We start from the raw sequence: 25,176 nt of genomic DNA, 5'->3' as shown, positions 1-25,176 counted from the left end.
GTGTAAACATTGAGTCAGGGGCCGCGGTCAGCAGCAGATTATTTGAGTTTAAGGTGAAAAGATGCCCTAAAATACGTAAAACTTCATTGTCTAAGAATGATTTTGTGCAAAAAAATTATATGAATGTTTTGTATAGACCATAGACCTATCCTAACTTGTCCATGGAAGCATAATAGGTCACATTTAGGCAGGATTTGTCTGCCTACACACCTAGACTGATGTCATTAATAAAATTAGAGCTACAGCAGGTTACCTTGTGGGGTCTTTGGTCTCTGAGAGGATCTCCAGAAGTTCTTCATTGGACAGGAAGAAAAATCGAGGGAAAAAGAGACGTTTCTTCTCCAGGTAGTTATTCAGGCCTTTGAGGATACTTTCCAGGAACTCGTTTGACTGTTTCAGCTTATCCAGCATTTTCTCAAACTCCACCACAGCCAAAACACGTTTGTCCTGCAACAGAAACAGCAGTGACCAAGACTTTCTTCAGCCAGAGACGGTGAAGTTGTTGTTAACGTTTCAGGGTGAAATGTGAAGGATTGTATGTTGCAGGTCAAAGATGCAGGTTAAAAAGAAGCAGAAACAGTTTTTACACTGCAGTTTCAGATCTGATCAATTTATTTGATTTCAAGATTTACATTTTGGAAAATCTTTATTTTTTTCACTAAAAATAAATGTTGTTTGACATGCTTGTTTTACAACTTCTATTTATTTGGACTATGAATTCAGGTCAGCTAGAATAGAATGTTTTATTTTTTTTTTTATTACAAGAATAAAGTTAAAATATTACCACAGTACAGTCATAATATTAGGATGATGTAGTGATTTTATCACTTTTTTTTTACTCCAACATGAAAAACAACAGCAACAAAAACTTAAATGATGAATGTTGTGAAGGTATACTTTGGTTCAAATAAGGAAGTACTTAAAAAAATACAAAACTGCACAAACTCAGTTGGTTACGTCAGAATCTTTTTTCACATTAAAACTTTCTTTTTTCTTTTGTTTTCTTTTTTTTTTAAATAGTTGGGAGCAGCCCAACTTTATCCTCCTATTAATCAAAAATGTTCTAGCCTGGTTCTAATACTCCATTATACAACACACAGAAAGGATGATTCAAATAAAAGCCACTTTCTGAAAATACTTTTTGTACATAATTTAGGTAATTTAGGTAAAAAAACGAGAAAACCCAAAAACAGTTGTTGAATCTCTTGTGAAAAGATCAGATTTCTGATGTTCATGTTGTATCGGCCCAGTGGCCTAATGGATAAGGCATCAGCCTCCGGAGCTGGGGATTGTGGGTTCAAGTCCCACCTGGGTCGCAGTGACACAGCCATTGTTTTCTTCTGTAGGGTGAAAGGTCAAGTTAGAGAGAACGCTGATGAGGCTGTGTGTGTTGCCTGTTTGTAGTTGTGTAATCTACTGAAGACCTGTTTTGTTTAAAGTCACAAATAAAAAAAGATTCTACATGTTATGTTATGTTGTGTTTTATTTTGGCTGTTAGAATTTAACATCAACAAATTTCAGTTTCTGCTCAACTAAATTATCCATTTACAGGATTTAAATTAAAATTCATCACACTTATGCAACCAGAAACTTACGTCAAAATGTGAGTGTAGTGATGAACTCTGACATTCAGAGTCACATAAAGACAGTTACAAAGTCGGCCTCCTAACACCTGAAGAACATTTTCTAAGATTAAAGGACTAATCCACCTGTTTAGAGCCGCCTTTGATTCATATTAACTGGAACACTAATAAATAAATTTGATATCTATTTGCTTGATGATAGCCTTAGACAAAATGAAATGTTTGTTGCTTGTTTATATTATATTGTATGGTGTAAAACACTTGCCTTATTGCTGAAATGCGCAACACAAATAAACTTGACTTACATCATATCTACAATTAAAACCAGAAGATAAATCAGATTAAACTTCTATTGCTTTAGGTTACTTAAAATTACTAAAATTATTTCTATTTGCTAAATGCAACAATAACTGGAGAGAGAATATGTCAGAAATTTATTTCTGAATGTCTTCAGGAGTAGAAATTTACAAATAAAATTCTAACTGTGTCTTTAAGCAATGAGACAGCTTGTTTTAAACCAGTTATTGAATATTGATAAAAGTACTAGTTCCACTGACAAATTATTTCACTAATAACTTGAGAAAACATCTTGTTATACGTGAAAAAGTCTGGAACTAGCACTTCTTATCAATATTAAAAAAATATTCACTTATAATTTTGCTGAAAAGTTACTTACCTTATTCCAATTGTTCTAAGATATTTAGACTAGAAACCAGAACAAAATACTTGGTAAAATCTTGTGTTTTCACAGTGCAGCAGATAAAAATCTGATATCAGCCACCCCTAACATGATCCTGCCCTGGGCAATTGCCCATTTTGCCCAGAAATTGCCACTGGTGTAACTAGAACTTTTTTCATCAGCATAAAGGAATTCTTTACTGACAACAAGCTCCAATATCTTGCTGAAAAGTTACATGAAAGTTAGTTTTGTCTTATTTAAAGTGTACATTTTCACCAGAAACTACAGTAGACTAAAATACTAGGTAAGATTTTATATTTTTGCAGTGTATTGAGTGAATGACGTTAAAAAATGAAATGAAATCTTTGCGGGGTTTTTTTGTCAGTAATGTTTCCTTTTAATGGTAAAATAATATATAATGTAATTATAATATCACTGCTCTTGATTCCTTACAGTCACAAAATCCAACAATACCATCAACAATAAAAGTAAGAATATTAAAACCAGAGAATGGGAGGTTTTTGTCTTTAATCGTACAATAATCAGCAAAAGAGTCGGATGTCTTAAAGGCTAAATGAAGCGATCCGGCTCAGGCGCCAACACCAAAAAAAAAAAAAAGAGTGATTTGATTGGGCTTCAAAGGCCAGACCATTATTCCAGCAAAGTGTGTCTGATTGATGAAGTATGATTCCATCTTTTCGTAAATCTCATCATGCTTATGATTTTGTCCCATTCTTTGAGAGGACAATGTAATAATGGGTCTAATTTTATATTCAGGGAGCCAGCGGGAGCTATTCATGAGCACACTGAATGGATAACATGGTATTATGTGTGATAATGTCGTTTTTATGCACCGAACAGATGGCTTTGGTGGAGGACAGAGAGTAGGAAACTCTGAGGTAAAAGCATTTCAACAGATATGCAAACCACATATGGGACAAATGTGGCTTATTAATTCAGGGAGCAGAGAAACTGTTTCACTAAATATTCGTTGCTGCTCTGCATGAATATGCTCTGAAACAATTTGTCGCTTATTTCCAATAAGCTGAGAGGAGAAAACAGAGAGGTGAGCATAACACCATAAAACAACCAGCTGAAAATTAAATAAAAATATTACAGAAAACAAAGAAACATCTAATGTATTTGAAGATCCGTGGATCTTGAGCTCCTCCTGGTGGCCGAGCTGAAGATGGCAGTTTAGGACAAATCAGGTTTTAATGATGATGTTGTTGGATGAAGCTGGGATTATTTTTTATTTTATGGTCTGGATTGATTCTGCTGATCTTTGCATCATGATTTCAACAACAAAAGGATAAATACATTTGACAAAAAACTGATCTAAAGTATTTAAACACAATGAGCACTAGTTTAATTTCCTTTTGTATTTTTGAGCCTCTGATTTTTTCTAGATTTTTTTTTCATATAAAAAAGCAAAAAGCAAATTTTCCACTTTTCAAATACAAAAATAAAAAATACTTTTTTGCCAGAAATTTTCTCCTCTTTTTTTTCAATGTACAATGGCCCAAATACGGCACTGTCATTTGAAAAGTTATACAGATTTCCAAGTTTTCGTCTAGAAATTATTTGAGATTGATTGAGATTAATTTCTGAGCTTTTTCTAGAATTTTTTAACTTTTAAAATTCAAAAATGTACATATTTTTAATAGAAATTTTCTGAGATTAATGTAAAAGACAAATTCTGAATTCTTTTCTAGCAATTTTTTGACTTTTCTAACTCTAAAATTTCCATATTTTTTTCTGAAAAGCTTCTGAGATTAATGTAAACATTTCAGTTTGTTTTTTTGTTTTTTTAAGAAATGTACTCCTTTTTTTCTTTCTATCTACAATGCCTCGAATACACATTTGTACGTAACAGAACAAATGTTTCATTTGGTTTCTTTTTCAAATAAACAGTGAAAGACATAAAACGGTGGGTCCTGGTCCAGATTTCTGCTGTAGTTCTGGGTGGAACTCATCTGTTAGCTTGTGTTCTCCACGGAGCTCTAAAAAATGAAACACAGGAAGGAAGAACTCACCTGGGAAACCTGCATCATAGTTTCCCTCCATGTCCTGTCCACGGCCGTGAAGCGCCGGCCCTCCTCAGGCATCTGCACCATGATGTCCGGGGAGCTGAAGATGGGCTCCAGGTACAGCCAGACGAACTGCACCTTCAGCCACTCATCCAGGATCTCCTGCAGGAGCAGCATCTTTCCTTCCCACGCACTGAAATGAAGCAGAAAAACGGGACTTGCACCTCGGGATGGTAATTAATCAACTTACGATTAATTATCGATTAGATTATAATTAGTTCCAATTGATGAGCTAAAAACGTCACATTAGATCTTCCTTTAAAGTTGCAGTTTGGCCACCATCCAGCAGAGGGCACCACTGGTCATCCTTAAGCGGAGCCAGAAACAAAGACGGCGGTATTGTACCAGAACAGTAAAGAGTAACGGTCCACGTGAAATGTTCTTTTCGTGGAACTTAATTTTAAACTTTATTGTTCATAAGCAAACACCGCCTTTAATTAGTTCCGTTTAGAGTTGCAGGCGCTTCATGTAGCACTGATTTCAGATTGTTTGTAATATGCCTCCCTGATCACATCTGCTGCTGATGCGAGGAGCGGCCATATTGAAATGCAAAGTTGGCCTTGTAAGTTGTAACTCGGAATAGTCTGAGTTGCTCCCATTTTTATTGTGGGAAATCCGACTTCGTAGGAAAAACACCTTTGACTTTTCCTGCTTTGAAGTTGGAATTTCCCAGTTTTGATCACAACTGAAACGCAGCACTAGACCAACAGGGATTTTCTTCAGAAGTGTGTGTGTGTGTGTGTGTGTGTGTGTGTGTGTGTGTGTGTGTGTGGGGTGGGTGGGGGGGGGGGCAGCAGCCAAGCCATTTTGTTTCTTACAGTATCTCTGCCTCAAAGGGCTTGATGAAGGGTGAGCCCTTCATGGTTTGCGTCTTCACGATGTGGTCGTCCAGCAGTAGTTGGACCTCCTCCACGGACGACAGGATGAAGGTTCCCGTCTCCCGATAGGCCAGCAGGGTGAACTCTATGTCCACCCACTCGCCGGCCATCTTCTCCAGGGCCTTCTCCAGAGAGTACTCCTTGCTGGCCGCCTCGCTGATGCCGTCGAAGCTGGGCAGGTGTTCCTCCAGCTTCAGGGACAGGTACTGAGCCACGCAGGCCTGCTCGTCGGCCGGGTGCAGCGAGAAGCCGGCCAGCTCCGACATGGCGTCCCAGTGGCGGGCCCGCAGCCCCGGGTTGCACAGCACCTACACACCGCCAGAGATCCCCAGCAGCACAGAAATGTAAGCTATCTAGGCTACCACACAGTGAATATTTATATGGGAAATGAAAAGGAGGAGTAAATTTCCCCCCCACAAAAAAGTTCAAACTCTGAGATTAATTTTAGAAATTCTGTAGAGAAAAAAAACTTCTGAACTCCAAAAGTCTAATTTTTGCTAGAAAAAACAAAATATTTCCAAGAAAACACTCGAAAACTTGTGAGTTCCTAAAGTAAATAATTTGCCAGAAAATATTTAGAAATTCTTAGTTTAAGCTGTAAAAAATGTTTAAATCTGAGGTTTCAAAACGTGAACATTTTAATCTCAAAATTAAATTTCAAGATTATGTTTTGCAAATTTTTTCTCGCAAAGTACTGAGGAACTCAAATTTCCACATTATTCATCAAAATTTTTTGAGATTCTTTGCAAAATGTCATTTTTCTTTTGCAACTTTTGAACTCAGAAATTAACATGTTTTTATATAAATTATCCTCAAAATATCAGTATTTTTTTCTGCAAATCTTTTAACTTTACAAACTCAGTAATTTCTACAATTTTCTTGAAAATATCTGAAATTAATCTCAGAATTAATTTTTTCTTGCAAATTTTTGACATTTTGATCTCCGAAATTTCCATGTTTTTCTAAAAAAAATTCTGGGATCAATCTCAAAATTTTATTTATTTTCCCACAAATATTTGAGTTTTCAAAGTCATAAATTTCCACGGTTTTTGTTGGTTTTTCTTCTTGAAAATTTTCAGGAATTTTGGTGGAAACTTACTGCTTATTCTTCTATCTATAATGGCCGTAATCCAGGTCATATCTACCAGAGGACAAACTGTTTTTGACGGTCTCTACCTGCACCATGGGGATGTGCGACTTGAAACTCTCCACTTTAGCCTTTACGATCTTGGCTATTTTCAGGGCATTGGGAACTTGAGAGAAACCTTTCTCCAGCTTGTACAACGTGCGCCAGTAGTTCCCAACGTCGCCCTCCACCTACAGGAAAACAGTTTTTATTGGGCATGAAAATATTAAAACACTAGAGTCACGTGAGCGTTATTTTGTGGTTTGGTACCTTGTCTGGAGGAACCCCGGACAGCGGCCCGTGGAGCCACTTCTCATTGTCCTGCAGGAATTCAGACGACGTTTCATACAGGCGCAGGAACGGCGTGAGCCCGTCCTGGATCTGTTTCCGCTGGGGAAACTGGGACACGGGCCAGCCGAAGGCCTCCTCTTCCATGTTGAGGTCGTTAATCTTCTCAGAGCGAGACGAAGGAAACGGACAATCCAGAAATGATTAAACTTTTAGAAAATAAAATGACAAAACTGATAAAAAATGACTTCTGGAATATTTTGGGACGATAACTGAAAATAAAGATGATTAAATGCTGTTTCGCATCCAATGCTGCCCTCTGGTGGTAAAAAATCCACTTGGAGGCACTTTGCAATTAGCGTAAAAACACCAAATCTTACCCAGTATTTTTGTCTAGTTTCTAGAGGAACAAAAGTAACTTACAAGTAATTTCTATTGAAGATATAAGAGCTTGTTTTAAGACAGTAATTCTAGTATATTGATTTAAAAAATGACTGGTTCCTTTGGCAGATTAAGACATTTGTTCCCTGCTATAAGGGAGTAAAATCTGCAAACTTTTTTATTTCAAGGATTACTGACATAAAATAAGCTCATATATCTTGCTGAAAACTTACTTTTAATTTAGTTTTGTCTCATTCAAGACATTTGCAGTAGAAACTAGACAAAAATACTTGGTAAAAATGTGGGCTTTTGCAGTGATGAGTTAATGGAGCTATAAAACCTCCGTCCTTGGTCCTACTGCACCTTGTCACTGGCCATGTCCAGCCTGGCGTTGAGCGTCTGCGCTTTCTTCAGGTACTTGCTCAGATCCGCCAACTCACCAAAACCAAGAAACTCCTTCAACTGCATGTTGTAGCCCACCAGCTCATCCATGAAACGCTCTCGTTGCAGCTGCAACAATTAAACCAGGCAGCTTTTTATCATTTCCCTTTCAGTAAATCCTTCATTAACCCTCGGTAGCTCCTCCGCTTCAAGCAGACCTTCAGCGCGTTCTGGTAAAGCTCCGTCTTCTCATCGATTATCTGCTGGTGTTCCTCAAACACGGCCGGCATGCGCTGGAACCAGTGGACGGTTCGGGCGTTGAGCTCCAGGTCGTCCGGCGACAGGGTGACGAAGTCCATCAGGTCGCAGAGCTGCTTGTTGGAGTCAGCCAGCCGCTGCTCCAGCACAGGCATCTCTGTTTCTATGACCTTCTGGATGTAGGTCTGCAGAGAGATGCAGGGGAAGCATCGGCACAGTTAATCAGGTCATATCTTAAAAGCTAACTGATAGATTTCTGTTACCGTTTTGAGACACTAGCATAGAATTAGTTAAAGGCAGCCTCTTATGCTTCCTTGAATGGGTAAGGATTGATCTATGGTCTAAACAAAATATGTTCATTACATTTCTTGTATTACTTTTAGATAATGAGATTTTAGCTGTTTTTGGACTCTGTCACTTTAATGCAAGTAAGCTGCTGCTGGCCACACCCCCCAACTCCATGATTACATGGCCGAAACAGATGTACAGTTATGCAACTGCGCGTCTTTGAAAAGCATTCGTAGAACCTCCTGCACAGCCAACAAGAATGCAGCAAGTGGTTTCTGGATGGTATGTCAACAACAAAACACTTTGTCTTTTCCAGCAGCCATTGTACAGTGCATATAGCCCACCAAACATACTGGACTTGGCTAAGGTTGCTAGGTAACAGGTGGAATTCTGTGTGGGTTGTTAGGTAACGGGGCAGTGCCTTCTGATTTGTTACATTCTGGAGGTTTATGAAACGACTCATTTTCCAGTCACCATTGCTAAAAAGCAGCTGAGTGTTTTTTTAAGTGCTTGGACTATTTTTAGAGGCAGAAGAAACACAAACGGAAGCATAAAAACATGCAAAACGTGAATTTTGCATCACAGTTCCCTTTTAAATGAAAATCTCCAGAAACAATATTAAAACAAAATAAAATATACTTTTACAAGTTAAAAAGACAAAAACTTTCAAGCTTAATTTACTGACTGGACAGTATAATTATCACTGTGTGACTGGAAACAAAAAGTCACCTTTAGCTCCACCATTTTCAGAGTATCAGGCGGCGTACTCAGGGCCGTCTCTGAAATCCTCTCAAACTCTCTGCAGAGCCTGTCAGAGAGAAAAGATTGTTATTCTGATAAAAAATGTCTGAAACCAGAAACATCACTGCTTCAAATTCTCCAGACAAACACAACCTGGAGGTTTTATTTTCTCCAAAGCCTCCTTGAGCTAATAGCTGCACAGCTACACAACACAGCAAAATAAATAAATCTTAAGTGTTTTGGGTTTAGTTTCTGATTAAATATTGTAGTATGCTTGAAATAAAGTTAAACTAACTTACAGGTAACTTTTCAGCAAGATATAGCAGCTTGTTTTAAGTCAATAATTCCCCAGTATTGATGAGAAAGTATTATTTCCACTGGTACGTTATTCTATTCATTTCACAATCAACAGCACAGTGTTGCGAGGTAACACTGCGCTGTTACCTAGCAACCCCAGCCAAGCCCAGCCCGTTACCTAGCAACCCAGTTGTAGTTCCGCTGGAACATTATTGTACTTTTAACAGGAAATATCTCTTGGTATAAATTAAATAACCTGCCAGTGGAAGCAGTACTTTTTTATTTACTTGTTTTAACTCCTTCAGACTTTACGTCTAATGGAATGAATATCACACATTTCTGGGTTTAAACCAATACAGAAATATGGATTTGGTCATTATAGTGATTCTTGTTACTGACTAGTATATTTAGTTTGGTCATTGGTATCAGATAAGACGAGCAATTATCTGAAAGAGCATCAAAAATATAAATTTAAGTTCAACAGAACGGCTCCCATAATTTTATTTTTATTTTTTTTTATTGATTTTCATAACTTTATGTAAACACCAACAAAATTAAACAAAAACAACCCACCCCAAAACAACAAGGAGCACTGCAAAGTCCACATAAAAACATACATACATACAGCCCACATACACAAAATACAGTAGTCATGATTCAAAATAGTCACAACTGTCAGACAGCCAAATGAGTGATATATCGAATGTAAGAGAGAGAGAAGAAAAAAAAAAAATATAAAAATAAAAAAAAATTACAGCCTCTGTAAAAAGGATTGCAGTGGGGCCCAGATCCTCCAAAATTTGTCCGACTTTTGATGAAGGTCATGAGTGAGTTTTTCAACTGAGACAATGGCAGAAATCTGTGAAATCCACATATCAACTGTAGGGGCCTGTGGTGCTGACCATCTCAATAGTATACATTTCTTGGCCAGAAATAAAAGGATTGCAAGCAGATGTTTAGTGTCTGCATGGCTCCCATAATTTTTAATATCTCCACAGATAGTATTTGAAGTTATTTTGAAAATATTTTCCATCATTTAATTTATCCCAATGGACAAATTTAATGAGTTGGGATACATTAGGCAACACTTAAATATTAAGTGTTACCATGCAAAGAAAAAAAGTATTTGTAAGCATTTTATAGCTTTTTAGTGGTTTCATTATAAACTCTCAGACTTTCTTAAACTGCTTTTAAAAGACGTATTTTTTCACTTTATGTGACATGGAGTAAAAATGTGTTGGATAAAAATGTAACTAAATGAAAGTACTACTAGCAGATTATTTCACTTTTAACAAGACATTTTACCTAACTTGAACCTAACTCATATCTTGCTTAAAAGTTTCATGTAAGTTACTTTTAATTCCCAGTGTACTAAGATGTTTCCCCTAGAAACTAAACCAACTATATTTGGTAATATTTGGTGTCCAAAGGCAAAGGATGAGGCAGGAAAGCAGTGAAACCCTTTAAGGAACCTTTCATTAATTTCCTGATGATCGTGTAACATCTGTATAGCCAGTTTCTCCTTGAGCTCCAGCGCACGTTCGGCCAGAGAGCTGAGGAGTTTCTGGGCCTGGACCTCAAACATGCCGAGTCGCGCCACCTGAAGTCCAAAATATGACCAATCAACTCTCACAGAGCAGAGTGAATCTTTCAGAAGAAATATCTCTATTTGCTGCTAATAGGACGACCGATACCAGTGATCTACTGAGTAACAGACGGCTCAGGTTCCAGATCTTACCTTGGATGATGTGTACTGAATCTCATCGGCAAGCTCCTGGTAGTAGATGGCCTTGTCCTTGATTTCCTGGAAGGGTTTCGGTTGACTGAGGAAGTTCTGGACCTTCTCCTCCGCCTCCTTGGTCACCAGCATGGTGTACTTGTCGAACAGGTGGATGTGCTCTTTGGGGCTTTCCGTCTCAGCCCAGAACGCCCGGCGTACTTCCTCCTGCTGGGCCTTGATGATCTCTGGGAGGATGATGGGTCTCAAGGTTTTCACAACTTGGGAATCTTCCTGATAGAAGGTGAAATTAGGGAAGAACTCAGGCTAAACTCAAACTGTCCCCCTGAGACATCAATAGGTACGTCTGGACAATAAATCAATAACATGTATAACACTAGACACATGATCAATATGAAATATGAACTCTGTGTCAATAACAAGGTTCTGGTGACTGGCAGGATAAGTACATGTAGCAACAAACACCTAGGCTACATGTCCCTCTTAGCGGGCAGATAAAAGCTACGTTAGCTAAGCTAATTTTTGCTAGTTCAGCATGAAGTACTACAGTAAATTTCACTGATATTCATCTTAATATTACAGAGGTGTAATGCTATAAAAAGTGATCAAATTGTAATGTACTTACACTTTTTAATTTAGATGGGGACTAGTCTAATTCTTAGCTTGTGGCTTTATTGTTGTCATAGCAACTCCATATTAACTGGATACCAAGATGGCTGTCATTTACAAAGTTCATAGAAGTGCAACGTCACATGAGAACCATTTAGATCAATAGATAATAAATCTGATAGAATATTTAGTCATTTCCCTGAACTCCGATCCAGAACCGCACGGCATTCTGGGGGATGTAGGCAGAGGAAAGGCTTTCTCCACCAGCTGGCTAAGCCTGTGGAGTCAACTCACTCACTCTCTGGTTGCCTAGCAACGACCTGTCTGTAACTTGCAGTTTTCTGTTTATTAACTGTGCTTTACAACTTCTTAAAAATAAAAAAACTATGGAATGGAGTGAAAACTGCAGATAAAACAGAAAATGTCACACCAACTGTTATGTTTATTGTGTATAATATTGCTAGTGTTATTATTAGTTGAAATACGCCACCTTGTGGTCACTTTAAGTTATTGTTTGAATTAATAGTAGAAGAAGAATATGGACAGGAAGTGCTACATTGTTGCCCTTGGTTACCAGAATCGAACGGCCGCTCCACACTCCTCCTGGTTCTTTCTTGGTGTTTGTTAAAGCATTGTCTGTGAGTATTACTTGGTTAAAACATTGAGACACCTGTAATGTTACATGATATGATGGTATTGTGTAAAGTTGTATGTATATAGCCCGTTATTATTACGCTAATGAGTCCGTTTTTATATGCTAATTTCTTGTTGCTAATCGCTAGCTAACATCCTCATTTCATTGAAAGTCAATGCCATGTTGGTCCTTTATTTTATTTATATCATTCTGTAAAGCCTAGATTGTAATACATTGCATTTCTGTATGTTACAGTTTCACAAATTGAACTACTACTGAAGTAAACTTCATTAACCAGTCATCGCTGTCCGGAGTTTCTTCATTGTTCAAGATTGTTTAGCTGTTTGGATAGCTGGTGCAGTATCTAGCGAGGCCAATAACAGTGAAAAGACAGCACCACGGCAAGCAACAAAGCTACAGAACCTATCACGTGGAGCTCCAGTCAGCCCAAAGAGCCAAGTAAAGTGCTTTCAGTCATCATAAGCCACAAAATGTCTGAAAACAAATCCCAAAAGTCTCAAAATAAGTCAGTACACTCTCTAAAGTCATCAAAGGCAAGTTCTACAGCTGGCATTGAGTTACTAAGAGCTAAAGCAAAGGCCGAAGCTGCTCAAGCAAGAGCTACATATGCAAAGAAAGAAATAGAAATCAAAGTGGAACAGGCACGTCTACAGGCAACCCTTGATGCACTTAGAGCAGAGCAAGAGCAAGAAGCTGCAGCTGCAGAAGCAAATTCATTGGAAGCAGGACTACTACAATTGGGCTTTGAAACACGCAGTGTAACATACGGGTCATGTCTTACAGAAAATAAAGCAACACGCACAGCCCAGTATGTTTTAGATCAAACAAATCGCACTGCAGCAGAGTCACCTGCCCCTGTTCAAATTGAAATAAATAATCCAGAACTCCCGTTGCAACCCTTCGTTGTAAAGCAAGAAATGAACTACGCAGCTCCTGAAAGTGAAGTTTGTGAACCCCAGTCTGCCAGTTTCAAGCAGTTTGCTCCTCTTGCCCCAGTGTTACCCAAAATGAACCATGCACACAATAGCTACGTCGAGACCCAGCCAACTTACGATCTGGCCAAGTATCTAGCCCGCAGCCAGCTCGTCACTTCAGGCCTCACAAGCTTCGATGACCAACCCATGAACTACTGGGCATGGAAATCATCTTTCAAAACCGCTATAACAGGTTTGGACCTTTCTGCAGGAGAGGAACTAGATCTGCTTGTACGTTACCTCGGTAAGAACTCATCGAGACAAGTCAAACAAATGAAAGCTGTCAACATTAGATGTCCTGAAGCTGGTTTAGCCATGGCTTGGGACAGGCTCGAAGAAGTCTATGGCTCTCCAGAAGCTGTAGAACAAGCACTCTTTCAAAAGGTAGAGAGCTTCCCCAAAATCAGCCCCAGAGAGCCTTTCAAACTCCGAGACTTAGCTGACCTAATGTTGGAGCTTGAAGCAGCTAAACTTGATGGATATTTACCAGGCTTGTCTTACTTGGACACATCCAGGGGAATTCAGCCAATAGTTGACAAGTTACCTTACAATCTGCAAGAGAAGTGGATGACATACGGCTCAAAGTATAAACGTGATCACGGCGTCAGTTTTCCGCCTTTCACTGTGTTTGCTAACTTCATTCGCACTGAGGCCAAAACGCGAACTGACCCAAGCTTCACCCTCCACAGCTCAAACCAGTTACCTGAGAGAAAACAAATGCCAGAAAGGTTTTCCAAAGTGCCCATATCTGTCCACAAAACTCAAGTACAAGACAAAACAGAAAATAAGGAAAAAATCACAAGTACAGTAAACCCCAACAAACAGTGTCCAATACACAACAAACCCCACCCGTTAAAACGCTGCAGAGGATTCAGAGAGAAACCTTTGGAAGAACGAAAACAGATAATCAAAAGTTTAACATCTGTTTTCGCTGCTGCTCATCTACAGATCATCTCGCCAAGAACTGTACAACAGACATCACTTGCACGGAGTGTGACAGCAATAATCACATTTCTGCCCTCCATCCAGGTCCAGCACCGCAGGAATCTAAAACGCCGCCTCCCCCACAGCACGGCGGGGAGAGCAGCAAAGCGGATGTCCAAGAAGTCACCTCTCGGTGTACTGAGGTGTGCGGAGAAGGGGTGAGCGCCAGAGAATGTTCCAAAATCATACTCGTCAATGTGTATCCTGCTGGCCACAAAGAACAAACAAAGAGAATGTATGCAATCTTGGACGAACAGAGCAACCGTTCTCTTGCACGTTCACAGTTCTTCGAGTTGTTTCGGATCCAAGGAGCAAGTTATCCCTACACATTGAAGACGTGTGCAGGGCTCACAGGAGTTTCAGGAAGAAGAGCTGGTGGCTTCATGGTGGAGTCAATAAATGAACAGTTAAGCCTTCCTTTGCCAACACTCCTCGAATGTAATGACATTCCCAACAACCGCTCAGAAATACCTACCCCGCAAGCTGCATCCCACCACACTCATCTGCATCGGATCGCGGACAAGATTCCACCATTGGACTCTGATGCTGACATACTTCTACTGCTGGGCAGAGACGTATTGAGAGTTCATAAAGTCAGAGAGCAAGTAAACGGCCCAGGTGACTCCCCATTTGCTCAGAAACTGGATCTGGGATGGGTTGTGGTTGGTGACGTCTGCCTAGATGGTGTACACAGACCCACACAAGTAAGCAGCTACAAGACTTACGTTCTGGAGAACGGTCGTGCGAGTCATCTTCAACCATGTAACAGTCAGATAACTGTCAAAGAAACATTCACAGAAACACCTGAGCTCTCTCACAGCCTCAGAAGCTTCCAAGCGTCAGGATGTAATGTGGACAGGATTGGTCAACAAGTTTTCGCTCACACACCTGACGATCACAAATTTGCACCATCAGTTGAGGACATGCGGTTCCTCCAAATAATGGACTCTGAGTTCTACCAGGACAGTGACAACAGCTGGGTTGGTCCACTGCCCTTTCGGTCGCCACGACAACGTCTACCTAACAACAGACAGCTGGCTTACGATCGTCTCATGTCACTCAGGCGCTCTCTAGGAAAGCGGCCTGAAATGAAAGCACATTTTCTGGAGTTCATGGAGAACATGCTCGCTAGAGGTCATGCAGAGGTCGCACCATCTCTAGCCCACAATCAGGAATGCTGGTACTTACCTTTGTTCGGGGTTTACCATCCCAAGAAACCCACAAAGATCAGAGTTGTGTTTGACTCAAGCGCCCCCTATGAAGGAGTCTCTCTCAACGACGTGCTACTCACAGGCCCTGACCTTAACAACAGTCTCGTCGGAGTACTCATGAGGTTCAGAAAAGAACAAGTAGCCGTAACCGCTGACATTGAACACATGTTTCACTGTTTTGTTGTTAAAGAGAGCCACAGAGACTTTCTCCGCTTTTTGTGGTACAAAGATAACAACATGTCCTGCGAAATAATTGAGTACCGCATGCTTTCGAACAGTCCCTCCCCCTCTGTCGCTATATATGGCCTCAAGAAAGCGGCAACGACTGGTGAAGCAGAGTTCGGGACCGATGCGCGCAGGTTCATAGAGCGAGATTTCTATGTCGACGATGCCCTCAAGTCATTTCCTACTGAGCAAGAAGCAGTTCATGTTCTAAAACAAGCACAAGAGGCTCTCGCTTGTTCAAATCTCAGGCTACATAAAGTCACCTCAACCGAAGCTGTTCTGGAAGCTTTTCCACCAGAAGACAGAGCTAAAGATGTCGAAAACTTGGATCTGTGTGCACCAGATCTCCCTGTCCAGCGGAGTATGGGACTGTTGTGGAATGTTGGCCTTGACACTTTCACATTCAAAGTCGACGAGGATCAAAAGCCCTTCACTCGTAGAGGCGTCCTCTCTACTGTCAATAGCCTCTACGACCCTCTTGGGTTCCTCGCCCCCATCACAATCCAAGGCAGGCAAATACTCAGAGAGCTAACCAGTTTGACGGACGACTGGGACGCACCTCTTCCCGACGATACAAAGGCAGACTGGTGCAAGTGGAAGGACTCTCTCCAAGATCTGCAAAGTCTGCAAATACAGCGTCCTTACACCTCGCTCTCCACAACTAACGCCCAAAAAAGAGAACTCTTCATATTTGCTGATGCGTCTGTAAAAGCCATTGCAGCCGTTGCATATATCAAAGTCTCAACATCAGAAAGCACAGAAATTGGATTTGTGTTTGGAAAGACCAAGTTGGCTCCTCAATCAGGCCTCACGATTCCAAGACTCGAGCTATGTGCCGCAGTGCTCGCAGTTGAAGTTGCAGAGTTGATAGTAGCAGAAATGGACATTTCATTTGACAACATTGAGTACTATACGGACAGCAAAGTTGTGCTAGGATACATATACAACCAGACCCGAAGATTCTATGTGTACGTGCATAACCGAGTCCAACGCATACTCCAGTCGACACGCCCTCACCAATGGAAGTACGTTCCATCTGGGCTCAACCCAGCAGACTACGGGTCTCGTTCTGTGACAGCAGCCCAACTGAGCAACACAACATGGTTGGAAGGACCGGCCTTCCTCCTCAAGCCTTCACTACAGGTACCTCCTTTTGAAAATTACAACCTTGTTGATCCTGCTGCTGACATAGAAGTACGCCTTGGTGACAACAAACCTGACTCAAGGCCACAAAACCAGCAATCGCTCCAACATGTTTTGAAAAGTTTTCAAACTACAGCGCTCTCATCAGAGCAATAGCCCAGTTGATTCATGTTGTTCGCTCATTCAATCACTCCAACCAAGCATCCAGCTGCCACGGCTGGCACCTTTGTCGACCTACAGAAGAAGAAATGGCAAAGGCAAAGATTTGTGTCATAAAGAATGTTCAAAGTGAGTACTACAAAGAAGAGCTAAAATGCATATCAGAAGGGACAAAGATTCCCCTCTCAAGCAGTCTTTGGAAGCTGCACCCCATATTGGACAATGATGGACTCTTAAGAGTTGGGGGCCGAATCGCACATGCTGAACTGGGTATCGACACCACTCACCCTCTCATCATTCCAGCCAGACACCACTTGGGTACCCTCCTGATACGCCATTACCATGGATCTGTGAAACATCAGGGGAGGCATTTCACAGAAGGCGCGATAAGAGCTGCAGGATTCTGGCTGGTGGGAGCCAAACGAAGCATTAGCACTGCTCTTTTCAAGTGTGTCACATGCAGGAAGTTACGAGGAAAAGCTGAATGTCAACAGATGGGAAACTTGCCTCCTGAACGGATGAAGGTCGCACCCCCATTCACGTACGTGGGTGTGGATGTATTTGGGCCGTGGGACGTTTTCACCCGTCGCACAAGAGGAGGTCAAGCCAATTCCAAAAGGTGGGCCGTCATGTTTTCCTGCATGTCTACGAGAGCAGTACATATCGAGTTAATCGAAACAATGAGCACTGACAGTTTCATAAACGCTCTGAGGCGGTTTTTTGCAATCAGAGGCCCGGCAAAACAAATCAGGTCTGATTGCGGCACAAATGAAGCCTAGGCGAAAATTCAAGCTGGGAGACAAAACACAGCCGTCACACATCAGACACTCACCACGCTCCCGCCGCAGCCAATCAGGACAGGTGCGCCGCACCGCTTCAGCCAATCGTCGTTCACGGATCCCTTCAAAGGACAAGCTTCCCCGGATCTTCTTGCTCGTCAGCCGTGCTTCGACCCACCTCCTCCCCATCTCCACCATCATCCCAGGGACATCTTCCTAGCTCCCTCTCTGCTCCTTCGTTCAAGGCTCCGTTCCACCACCAGTATTCGGACCGGGGGGAAGACTACCCTGAGCTAAACCTGGACCGATCACCTGCCTGGTGATCCTCAGCTCACAAGTCTTCCGCCGGGTTCGAGCGCCAAAGTTTCTGTATCATTAAATCTTCTAACTGCTTCTCTTTCTCTGTGTGAGTCTATCCAGATTGAAATTTCATCGGCGCCTCTCACGAACTGAAAATGGTTGAGACGGATCTCTCCATCGAAGATGTCGAAGGCTACTTGAACAAACAAAACTGCTCATGGATCTTCAATCCTCCGCACGCATCACATATGGGTGGTGCTTGGGAGCGAATGATCGGGATTGCCAGGCGCATCCTCAACTCCATGTTCCAAGATTGTAAAAGGGCAATCTTGACCCACGAACTGTTGTCTACGTTTATGGCTGAAGTCTGTGCCATCATGAATACTCGTCCTCTTGTTCCTGTGTCTACCGATCCTGAGTCACCTCTTATCCTCACGCCGTCGATGCTGCTCACCATGAAAACAGGATGTGCGCCACCACCTCCTGGAAACTTTGAAAATGGGATACTTCTGAAAGAACAATGGAAAAGGGTTCAAAGTCTCGCTGATATCTTTTGGTCGAAATGGAGACGTGAGTATCTTCATACTCTGCAGTTGCGCCACAAATGGCAGGATAAGAAACAAAGCCTGAAGGAAGGAGACATCGTTCTGCTCAAGGACTCTCAGGCCAAAAGGAACGAGTGGCCCATGTCTATTATCTCCAAGACCATCCCAGGGAAGGACGGACTTGTCAGGAAAGTTGAAGTAACTACTTCTCATGCGGGAACTAAGAAGACTTTTTCGCGCCCTGTGACCGAAGTGGTTCTGCTTTTGTCCCCCGAGCAATTCAGTGACTGTTAATTTGAATGTGGGATAGTATTCTCCCAGGCGGGGAGTGTTATGTTTATTGTGTATAATATTGCTAGTGTTATTATTAGTTGAAATACGCCACCTTGTGGTCACTTTAAGTTATTGTTTGAATTAATAGTAGAAGAAGAATATGGACAGGAAGTGCTACATTGTTGCCCTTGGTTACCAGAATCGAACGGCCGCTCCACACTCCTCCTGGTTCTTTCTTGGTGTTTGTTAAAGCATTGTCTGTGAGTATTACTTGGTTAAAACATTGAGACACCTGTAATGTTACATGATATGATGGTATTGTGTAAAGTTGTATGTATATAGCCCGTTATTATTACGCTAATGAGTCCGTTTTTATATGCTAATTTCTTGTTGCTAATCGCTAGCTAACATCCTCATTTCATTGAAAGTCAATGCCATGTTGGTCCTTTATTTTATTTATATCATTCTGTAAAGCCTAGATTGTAATACATTGAATTTCTGTATGTTACAGTTTCACAAATTGAACTACTACTGAAGTAAACTTCATTAACCAGTCATCGCTGTCCGGAGTTTCTTCATTGTTCAAGATTGTTTAGCTGTTTGGATAGCTGGTGCAGTATCTTGCGAGGCCAATAACACCAACAGTTTTTAAGTGCTTTGGATATTTAAAACAGAAATGAATAAAATATTTTCTAAAACAGAAATCACTTTACATGTTGGGGAAACTCAAATAAATAAATCTCTGGAAGAACTTAGGGCTGCACAGTGGCGCAGTTGGTAGAGCTGTTGCCTTGCAGCAAGAAGGTCCTGGGTTCGATTCCCGGCCCGGGCTCTTTCTGCATGGAGTTTGCATGTTCTCCCTGTGCATGGTGGGTTCTCTCCGGGTTCTCCAGCTTCCTCCCACAGTCCAAAAACATGACTGTCAGGTTAATTGGGCTCTAAATTCTCCCTAGGTGTGAGTGTGTGTGTGAATGGTTGTTTGTCTTGTATGTCTCTGTGTTGCCCTGCGACAGACTGATGACCTGTCCAGGGTGACCCCGCCTCTCGCCCGGAACGCAGCTGGAGAGGAACCAGCAACCCTCCTGACCCCATTAGGGACGAAGGGTGTACAGAAAATGGATGGATGGATGGAAGAACTTAAACATTGTTTATCTATTTGTCAACTGTTTGTTTTTCCTCAGAATTGTGTATGAAAAAGTTAAAAATAACTAAAATAAAATGAATGAATAATTATCAACTGATATGAAACGTTTATTTTATCGTTCAGCCCCAGTATTGTGTAAAAACTAACCACCATATCAGGGTTTACTGATGACTGATGCTGGGTGGTTTTATTCTTACCCATTCTGGGAACAGGGTGGATTCGACCCGTGGAATATCGCTGGTGGACTTCAGCATGAGCTCAAACACGTTGATGAGCGCCTCCTCGTACATCTTGAAGTCCGGCTCAAACTTGATTTCAGTACCTTCTAAGACCAGATGCAGAATAAAGCCTGATGTGCCTCTGGCTCTGTCTGAATGCTGAGAGACAGAGGGCAGGAATTAAAACTAAATTCACCAGCTTGATTTATTCTTTAGATTAAGCCAGGATAAAAAGTGAAATTGTACCATATTTGTAGAAATGAGTTTTGTGTAGTCGCTCAGTGAGTTGAGCGTAAGTTTCTGCAGATGCAGTGTCATCAGAGCTGCTGCAGAGTTTAAGAAAGACTCGAGTTTTCCTTTCTTGCTCAGAGAAACCAGCAGATTTGGAATGCAGAAAACCTTGTGCACTTCAGAAAGCCAACTAAAAAAAAAATCAAATAACAAAATAACATGTTGAGTGTTTAAAACCAGGCATCAAACGTGTAAACGTTTGGATGTTTTCAAACTCAGAAATGTTTGTTTTTTTTAATTGCTGAGATTACTCTCAAAAATCTGCAAGAAAAAATTTTATTGCTAAAATTTCCTACAAAAAACAAACACATTTTAATTTAAACTTTTTCTGAGTTTCAAATGATGTTTGAAACAAAAATTTCCAAGGTTTTCTTTTCAAGAAAATATTTGAGATTATTCTGAAAATGTCTAATTCTGCAAATTTAAAATTTTTCAAACTCAGAAATGTTTCTGAGGTTAATCTCAAAAAGAGTCTGAAAAGTCAAAAAATTGTAAGAAAAAACAGAATCTGAAGTTTTTTAGAAAAACCTTGGACATTTCTATGGAAACTGAAGGGACTGATTGGTGTAATTTGGTCGTATGCAGGTGAAAAACTGCTTTGATTTGATTGACGACACAACAGTTTAGCACAACGCTACCTAAAACATAAGAACGCATGGCGGGCCGGATGAGGCCACATAGGGGATCAACATGGAGTTATGCTGCATTCTTCCTTGTGTTGGAAATCACTGTGATTTATTTCACTGCTGCTGGATGCGATGAGTTATCTAACTTTGTGTCAGACGGACGTCTTGCTTACTTTTCCATGAGGAAACCTTTGGAGAACTCAACATGTTTGGCCACAACCTGCTGAAACTCAAAGAGCTCCAGGAACTTCTTGTTGAAGCAGATCGCTGCCACGTCGATCAGTCGGACGTCTCTGAAAGCAGATTGTTGGAGAAAGCGCCGATTACACAGAGTCTGTGGTGGCATGCTCAGGGCCACCACCTCCACCACAAAACCGGTAGATTTTGAGTTGTTTTTTAAGAAAACTGCTTCATTTACACAAAGACAGTCTGAAAGCTTCTGTTGTACCTACTTGTACAAGTCATACCACAGAAGCACCAATTGCAGCAAAGGGCGGCTGACGCAGTGAAGGTTTAGGCTGATCTTCTTCTTCGCTTGGATAAACGATCGATTCCACGGCTTCGGCACTACTTTCATCCTGACAGGGAATGACATCAGAAAATACTTTTATTTTCATACAAATATCACCACATTTCTAATGTTTTCAGTTTATTCTTGTTGTTTCAAGGTCAAGCTACTTAGCATTTTGTAAGCTAAGCTAAATATTTCACTTTCTTTCTAAGTATTTAGCTCCAAACTAAATATTTGATTAGCATCTTAGAAGGTCAAGCAGACTGACTCCAGCCTGTGAGAGGGCAGCTCCTCCTCGGCGCCCGCCTCCTTTCCACTCTGATCTTGGAGCGTTTTTGTTACTGCAGTCAAACACAGCAGACATTAAGTCATTACTTAAAAACAAAATCATAATTTTTCTAAACAGATTACAATCAAAACACATTCAGCCGTTCATCCATTTAGTCCATATGAATCTGAGAGGATCAGCGAACCTCTGTCATCTGTTTACGTTATTATTTGGAAATAATTGGGTTCATACGGATTGCAGCCCTGATGCTCTGCAGATATTCCTCCTTGGTCTCGTCATCCAGCTCCTCCAGCGATGTGCTCAGGCGCCTCAGCTTGGGGGGGATCAGCGCATGGATGTTGTCCATCCAGGAGTCCTGCAGACGCGCCAGGTTCACCAGGCCGATGCCCCTCTGGATGTAGTAGTTAAACATCTGGCAGGACACGACGCAGCGTTGAGGAGCAGGGAGACGCCTCCAGGCGGCACACAGTGAACTCAGGAAGAGTTATTTTGGTTTTTATAAGATGTTTGTTTATTGAGAATAAAAATAAATCACATGATAGATTAAAACAAGCTTAGTCATTTTCATTTGCATGATTTATATCAAAAATTGGATGACAAAAACAGCTGTGGTTGGTCTCAAATACACTGCAAAAACACAAAGTTTGACCTTTGTGGGTTTAGTTTCTGGTGGAAATGAAAAACAAAACAAAACTGACTTAAATAACTGGTCAGCAAAATATGAGGGCTATTTTAAGTACATAATTCCTTAATATTGACAAAAAGTAGATTATTTCATTAATAACAAGGGAAAGATATCTTTTTACAAGTGAAATAATCTGCCAGTTGAATTGGCACGTTTTTATCGTTTTATGTCTTCTCTCCGTTATTCTGCTTAAAAATCGCCTCAAAACAACAATTTAGAATTAAATACTAATTCTAAATGATGATAAATGTCATCATTTATCTGGGACGATTTATCGTCCAGAAAATTTGTTATATCCAAAGTAACCAGCTTTGATCACAACGCTCCTTGACGCACTATTGGCTGATGCTTATAAACCAGCCAATCCAGGAGCAGCATTCACTTCCATTGATGCTGATTGGCTGAAAAGATCAGCCAATCAGACTGCAGATGTTAGATCAGTAATTTTTTCTGCTGTTGGCACAAGCAGAGCAGATAAACTGATATATTTGTATGTTTAAGGAGCATGTGTTTTTGATTATTATTATTATTTTTTTACCAATTTACGTTTGGCATCGTCTGTAAATCTTAAGGGTCCAGTTTCTGTGGCGCTGCCCTCAGCAACCCGCTGGCTGAAATCAGACAACATCTTTTAATTACTGGCATATTTCACAAGCAGGAAGTGTGATTAACTTGTTCTGTACTAGAAATGCTACGGAAGAGGATTAAGGTCAAAAGGGTTAAAATTAAATGTAACTTTTTTTCCCCTCAGATTTAGAATTGTTTAAATTGTTTCTGCACCATCAAGCAAATAAGAGTCTTTAAATGAAAATCTGCCAAATAAGTTTGGGGTTTTCAGTTTTGGATAAGGTACAGATTAAGAAATCCTATAGCAAGGAAGGAACAGCTGGGTGATTATTTTCATTTGCTAACTACTTAACTGACATACACCCATAATGTCTGGATATTTATTTGGATTTTGACAGAAAGAGAATTCTGAGATTATAGTCTGAATTCTAAGGGGGAAAAAAGTCAGAAATATGAGATTAAAATACCAATTCTAAGATTAAATAAAAAATTTTAGAAAGCATGAATTCTGAGGAAAAAGTCAACATTCTTAAAAATTTTTATCTGAGATTAAAGTCCAAATGTTGATATTAAAGATTAAAATGTCAAATTTTGAAGTAAAGAATTTCAAAGAAAAGGAAATCTGAGATTAAAGTTGGAATCTAGAGAAAAAGTCAAAATTCTGAGAAATAATATGATTTTAAAATACTAATTCTGAAATTAAAGTTTGAATTCTGAGAAAAATTCTAAATTCTTCAAAAAATAAATTCTGAGAAATATATATCTGAGATCTAAGTCGGAATGTAGACGAAAAAAGTCTAAATTCTGAAAAAAAGTCAAAATTCTGAGGAAAAAATATCAGAATTTTGAAATAAAAATCATTAATCTTAGAAAAATGTCAACATCACATTTTCCAAAATAATAAAAATATTCTTAATGACTGTAATCTTCTTCCGTAGTAGAAATAACCGGACATGTTTCCATGGGAACCTGATGAAAGCTCACCCCAGGGCTTCCACGACACTTTCAGTCAGTTTCCGGTCATGCTCCCTCAGATCCGCCCGGCTCGCCCTGGTGCTGCGCTGCTTCATCGGTGTCGGTTTTCGGTAAAGCCCAATTCCAGTGCTGCTGGTGGTTCCTCTGGGTCTGCTGCCAGCTCCATGTCCTGCAGCTAAACAGTGCAGCTAAATGCACCAACAATTTCATACGAAGCTACAAGAATTATAGATATATTGTATTTACTTTCCACAGCTGCTGCTTCGGTCGTTTCTTCCGTTTGAAGACCTTCTTCATTTTCAAAGAGAGAAAATGAAGGTTTTGCTTCAATCCACGGCTCCTGGCTGCCGGACTAAACAACGGATGTTAGTGAATAACTTTTCTTAAAACAAAAAATTAATACAGCCAACTACAAAAACATAGCAAAGATGTATCAAGATAATATTAAAGATAACACCAGGCGGCGTATTTAGCGTCAGAATCGCATGAACTTGAAGAGAATAAAAATAAAAGAATAAATAAACATTTTCTAAATAATTCAGTTTTCTCCCGCTTACCTGTCCATCCGCGGTATGTACATACACATCTGCGTTATCTGCAAAATCGGGTTTCTTCCTCTTTAAACTCATCGTGGTTAAAAACTTTCTGCGATCAACAGAAACATTTATTCCGTTGCTAGGGCGGTTGCTAGGCGACGCGGAAACACCTGAGCGCAGCGGGGACTGAGATTTATGAGATTTATGAGCACAGATGCATTTCTCCCACCGATAAACGGCTTTTTAAAACCCTTTCTCTTCTTCTTTACAAAAGAAAACAAAATTTAAACGGAACCTCACATCTATCGGAACCAACTGGCCCGATTTAAGACACATTGTGCAGCCAAAAGGAGCGTGATTGCATTAAAAAACGACGTAAGGAAAACTTGACTCAACTTCAAACGTTCCTGTTTACATTGCCCCCCCCCCATTGATTCTTCCGTTATGTTATTTTGCCAATGATAAAAACCCCCCAACACATTTCTGTTATATTCCACTTTTTTGTGGGTCTATATTAAGAGACTCAACAGGGCAACACGTATCGTTGTAAGTAGAAAAAAAAAAGAATTAAATTTCCACCCAAATACAAAATATTTGAGATTAAATTCGAAAATTTTCTAAATGAAAAACAGAGTATCAAAAGTCGAAAATTTTTTACTTCTGGAAACGTTCTGACTTTCAACTTTTGGACCTAAACGATTTCATTTTTTCCCCTAGAACAATTCTTGAGATTAATCTCTAAGCTTCCG

At 40.3% G+C, this 25,176-nt stretch overlaps 1 protein-coding gene, 1 long non-coding RNA gene and 1 other non-coding gene across 4 annotated transcripts in view; 2 read left to right on the top strand and 1 right to left on the bottom strand.

Moving 5' to 3' along the window:
• The window catches only part of dnah7 (dynein, axonemal, heavy chain 7), a 95,463-nt gene extending 70,682 nt beyond the window's left edge, over nt 1-24,781 (bottom strand). The window contains exons 1-20 of one of the 2 annotated variants that reach the window (XM_044132517.1): nt 24,449-24,781; nt 24,138-24,243; nt 23,901-24,066; nt 22,888-22,960; nt 21,896-22,076; nt 21,644-21,716; nt 21,317-21,442; nt 21,038-21,157; nt 20,194-20,368; nt 19,927-20,106; nt 10,729-11,001; nt 10,463-10,590; nt 8,682-8,760; nt 7,625-7,849; nt 7,389-7,535; nt 6,627-6,806; nt 6,407-6,547; nt 5,171-5,538; nt 4,299-4,485; nt 254-447 (exon numbers count right to left, since the gene is read on the bottom strand). In XM_044132517.1, the coding sequence (XP_043988452.1) occupies nt 254-447; nt 4,299-4,485; nt 5,171-5,538; nt 6,407-6,547; nt 6,627-6,806; nt 7,389-7,535; nt 7,625-7,849; nt 8,682-8,760; nt 10,463-10,590; nt 10,729-11,001; nt 19,927-20,106; nt 20,194-20,368; nt 21,038-21,157; nt 21,317-21,442; nt 21,644-21,716; nt 21,896-22,076; nt 22,888-22,960; nt 23,901-24,066; nt 24,138-24,243; nt 24,449-24,520 (3,194 nt within the window). In that variant the 5' untranslated portion in view covers nt 24,521-24,781. The remainder of the gene's footprint in view (nt 1-253; nt 448-4,298; nt 4,486-5,170; nt 5,539-6,406; nt 6,548-6,626; nt 6,807-7,388; nt 7,536-7,624; nt 7,850-8,681; nt 8,761-10,462; nt 10,591-10,728; nt 11,002-19,926; nt 20,107-20,193; nt 20,369-21,037; nt 21,158-21,316; nt 21,443-21,643; nt 21,717-21,895; nt 22,077-22,887; nt 22,961-23,900; nt 24,067-24,137; nt 24,244-24,448) is intronic. The other variant, XM_044132518.1, reaches the window with a different exon arrangement.
• Nucleotides 1,244-1,316, top strand: trnar-ccg. Its single transcript has one exon. It is a non-coding gene; the product is annotated as a tRNA-Arg (tRNA).
• On the top strand, nt 4,275-6,888 carry LOC122840255. Its single transcript, XR_006372197.1, has 3 exons — nt 4,275-4,525; nt 5,189-5,574; nt 6,365-6,888. It is a non-coding gene; the product is annotated as an uncharacterized LOC122840255 (long non-coding RNA).
• Nucleotides 24,782-25,176: the final 395 nt, after the last annotated feature.

This window comes from Gambusia affinis, linkage group LG11, assembly GCF_019740435.1.
Source record: "Gambusia affinis linkage group LG11, SWU_Gaff_1.0, whole genome shotgun sequence".
Classification (NCBI taxonomy): domain Eukaryota; kingdom Metazoa; phylum Chordata; class Actinopteri; order Cyprinodontiformes; family Poeciliidae; genus Gambusia; species Gambusia affinis.
The sequence above is the reverse complement of the archived record's forward strand: the minus strand, read 5'-3'. Positions and strand labels throughout refer to the sequence as shown.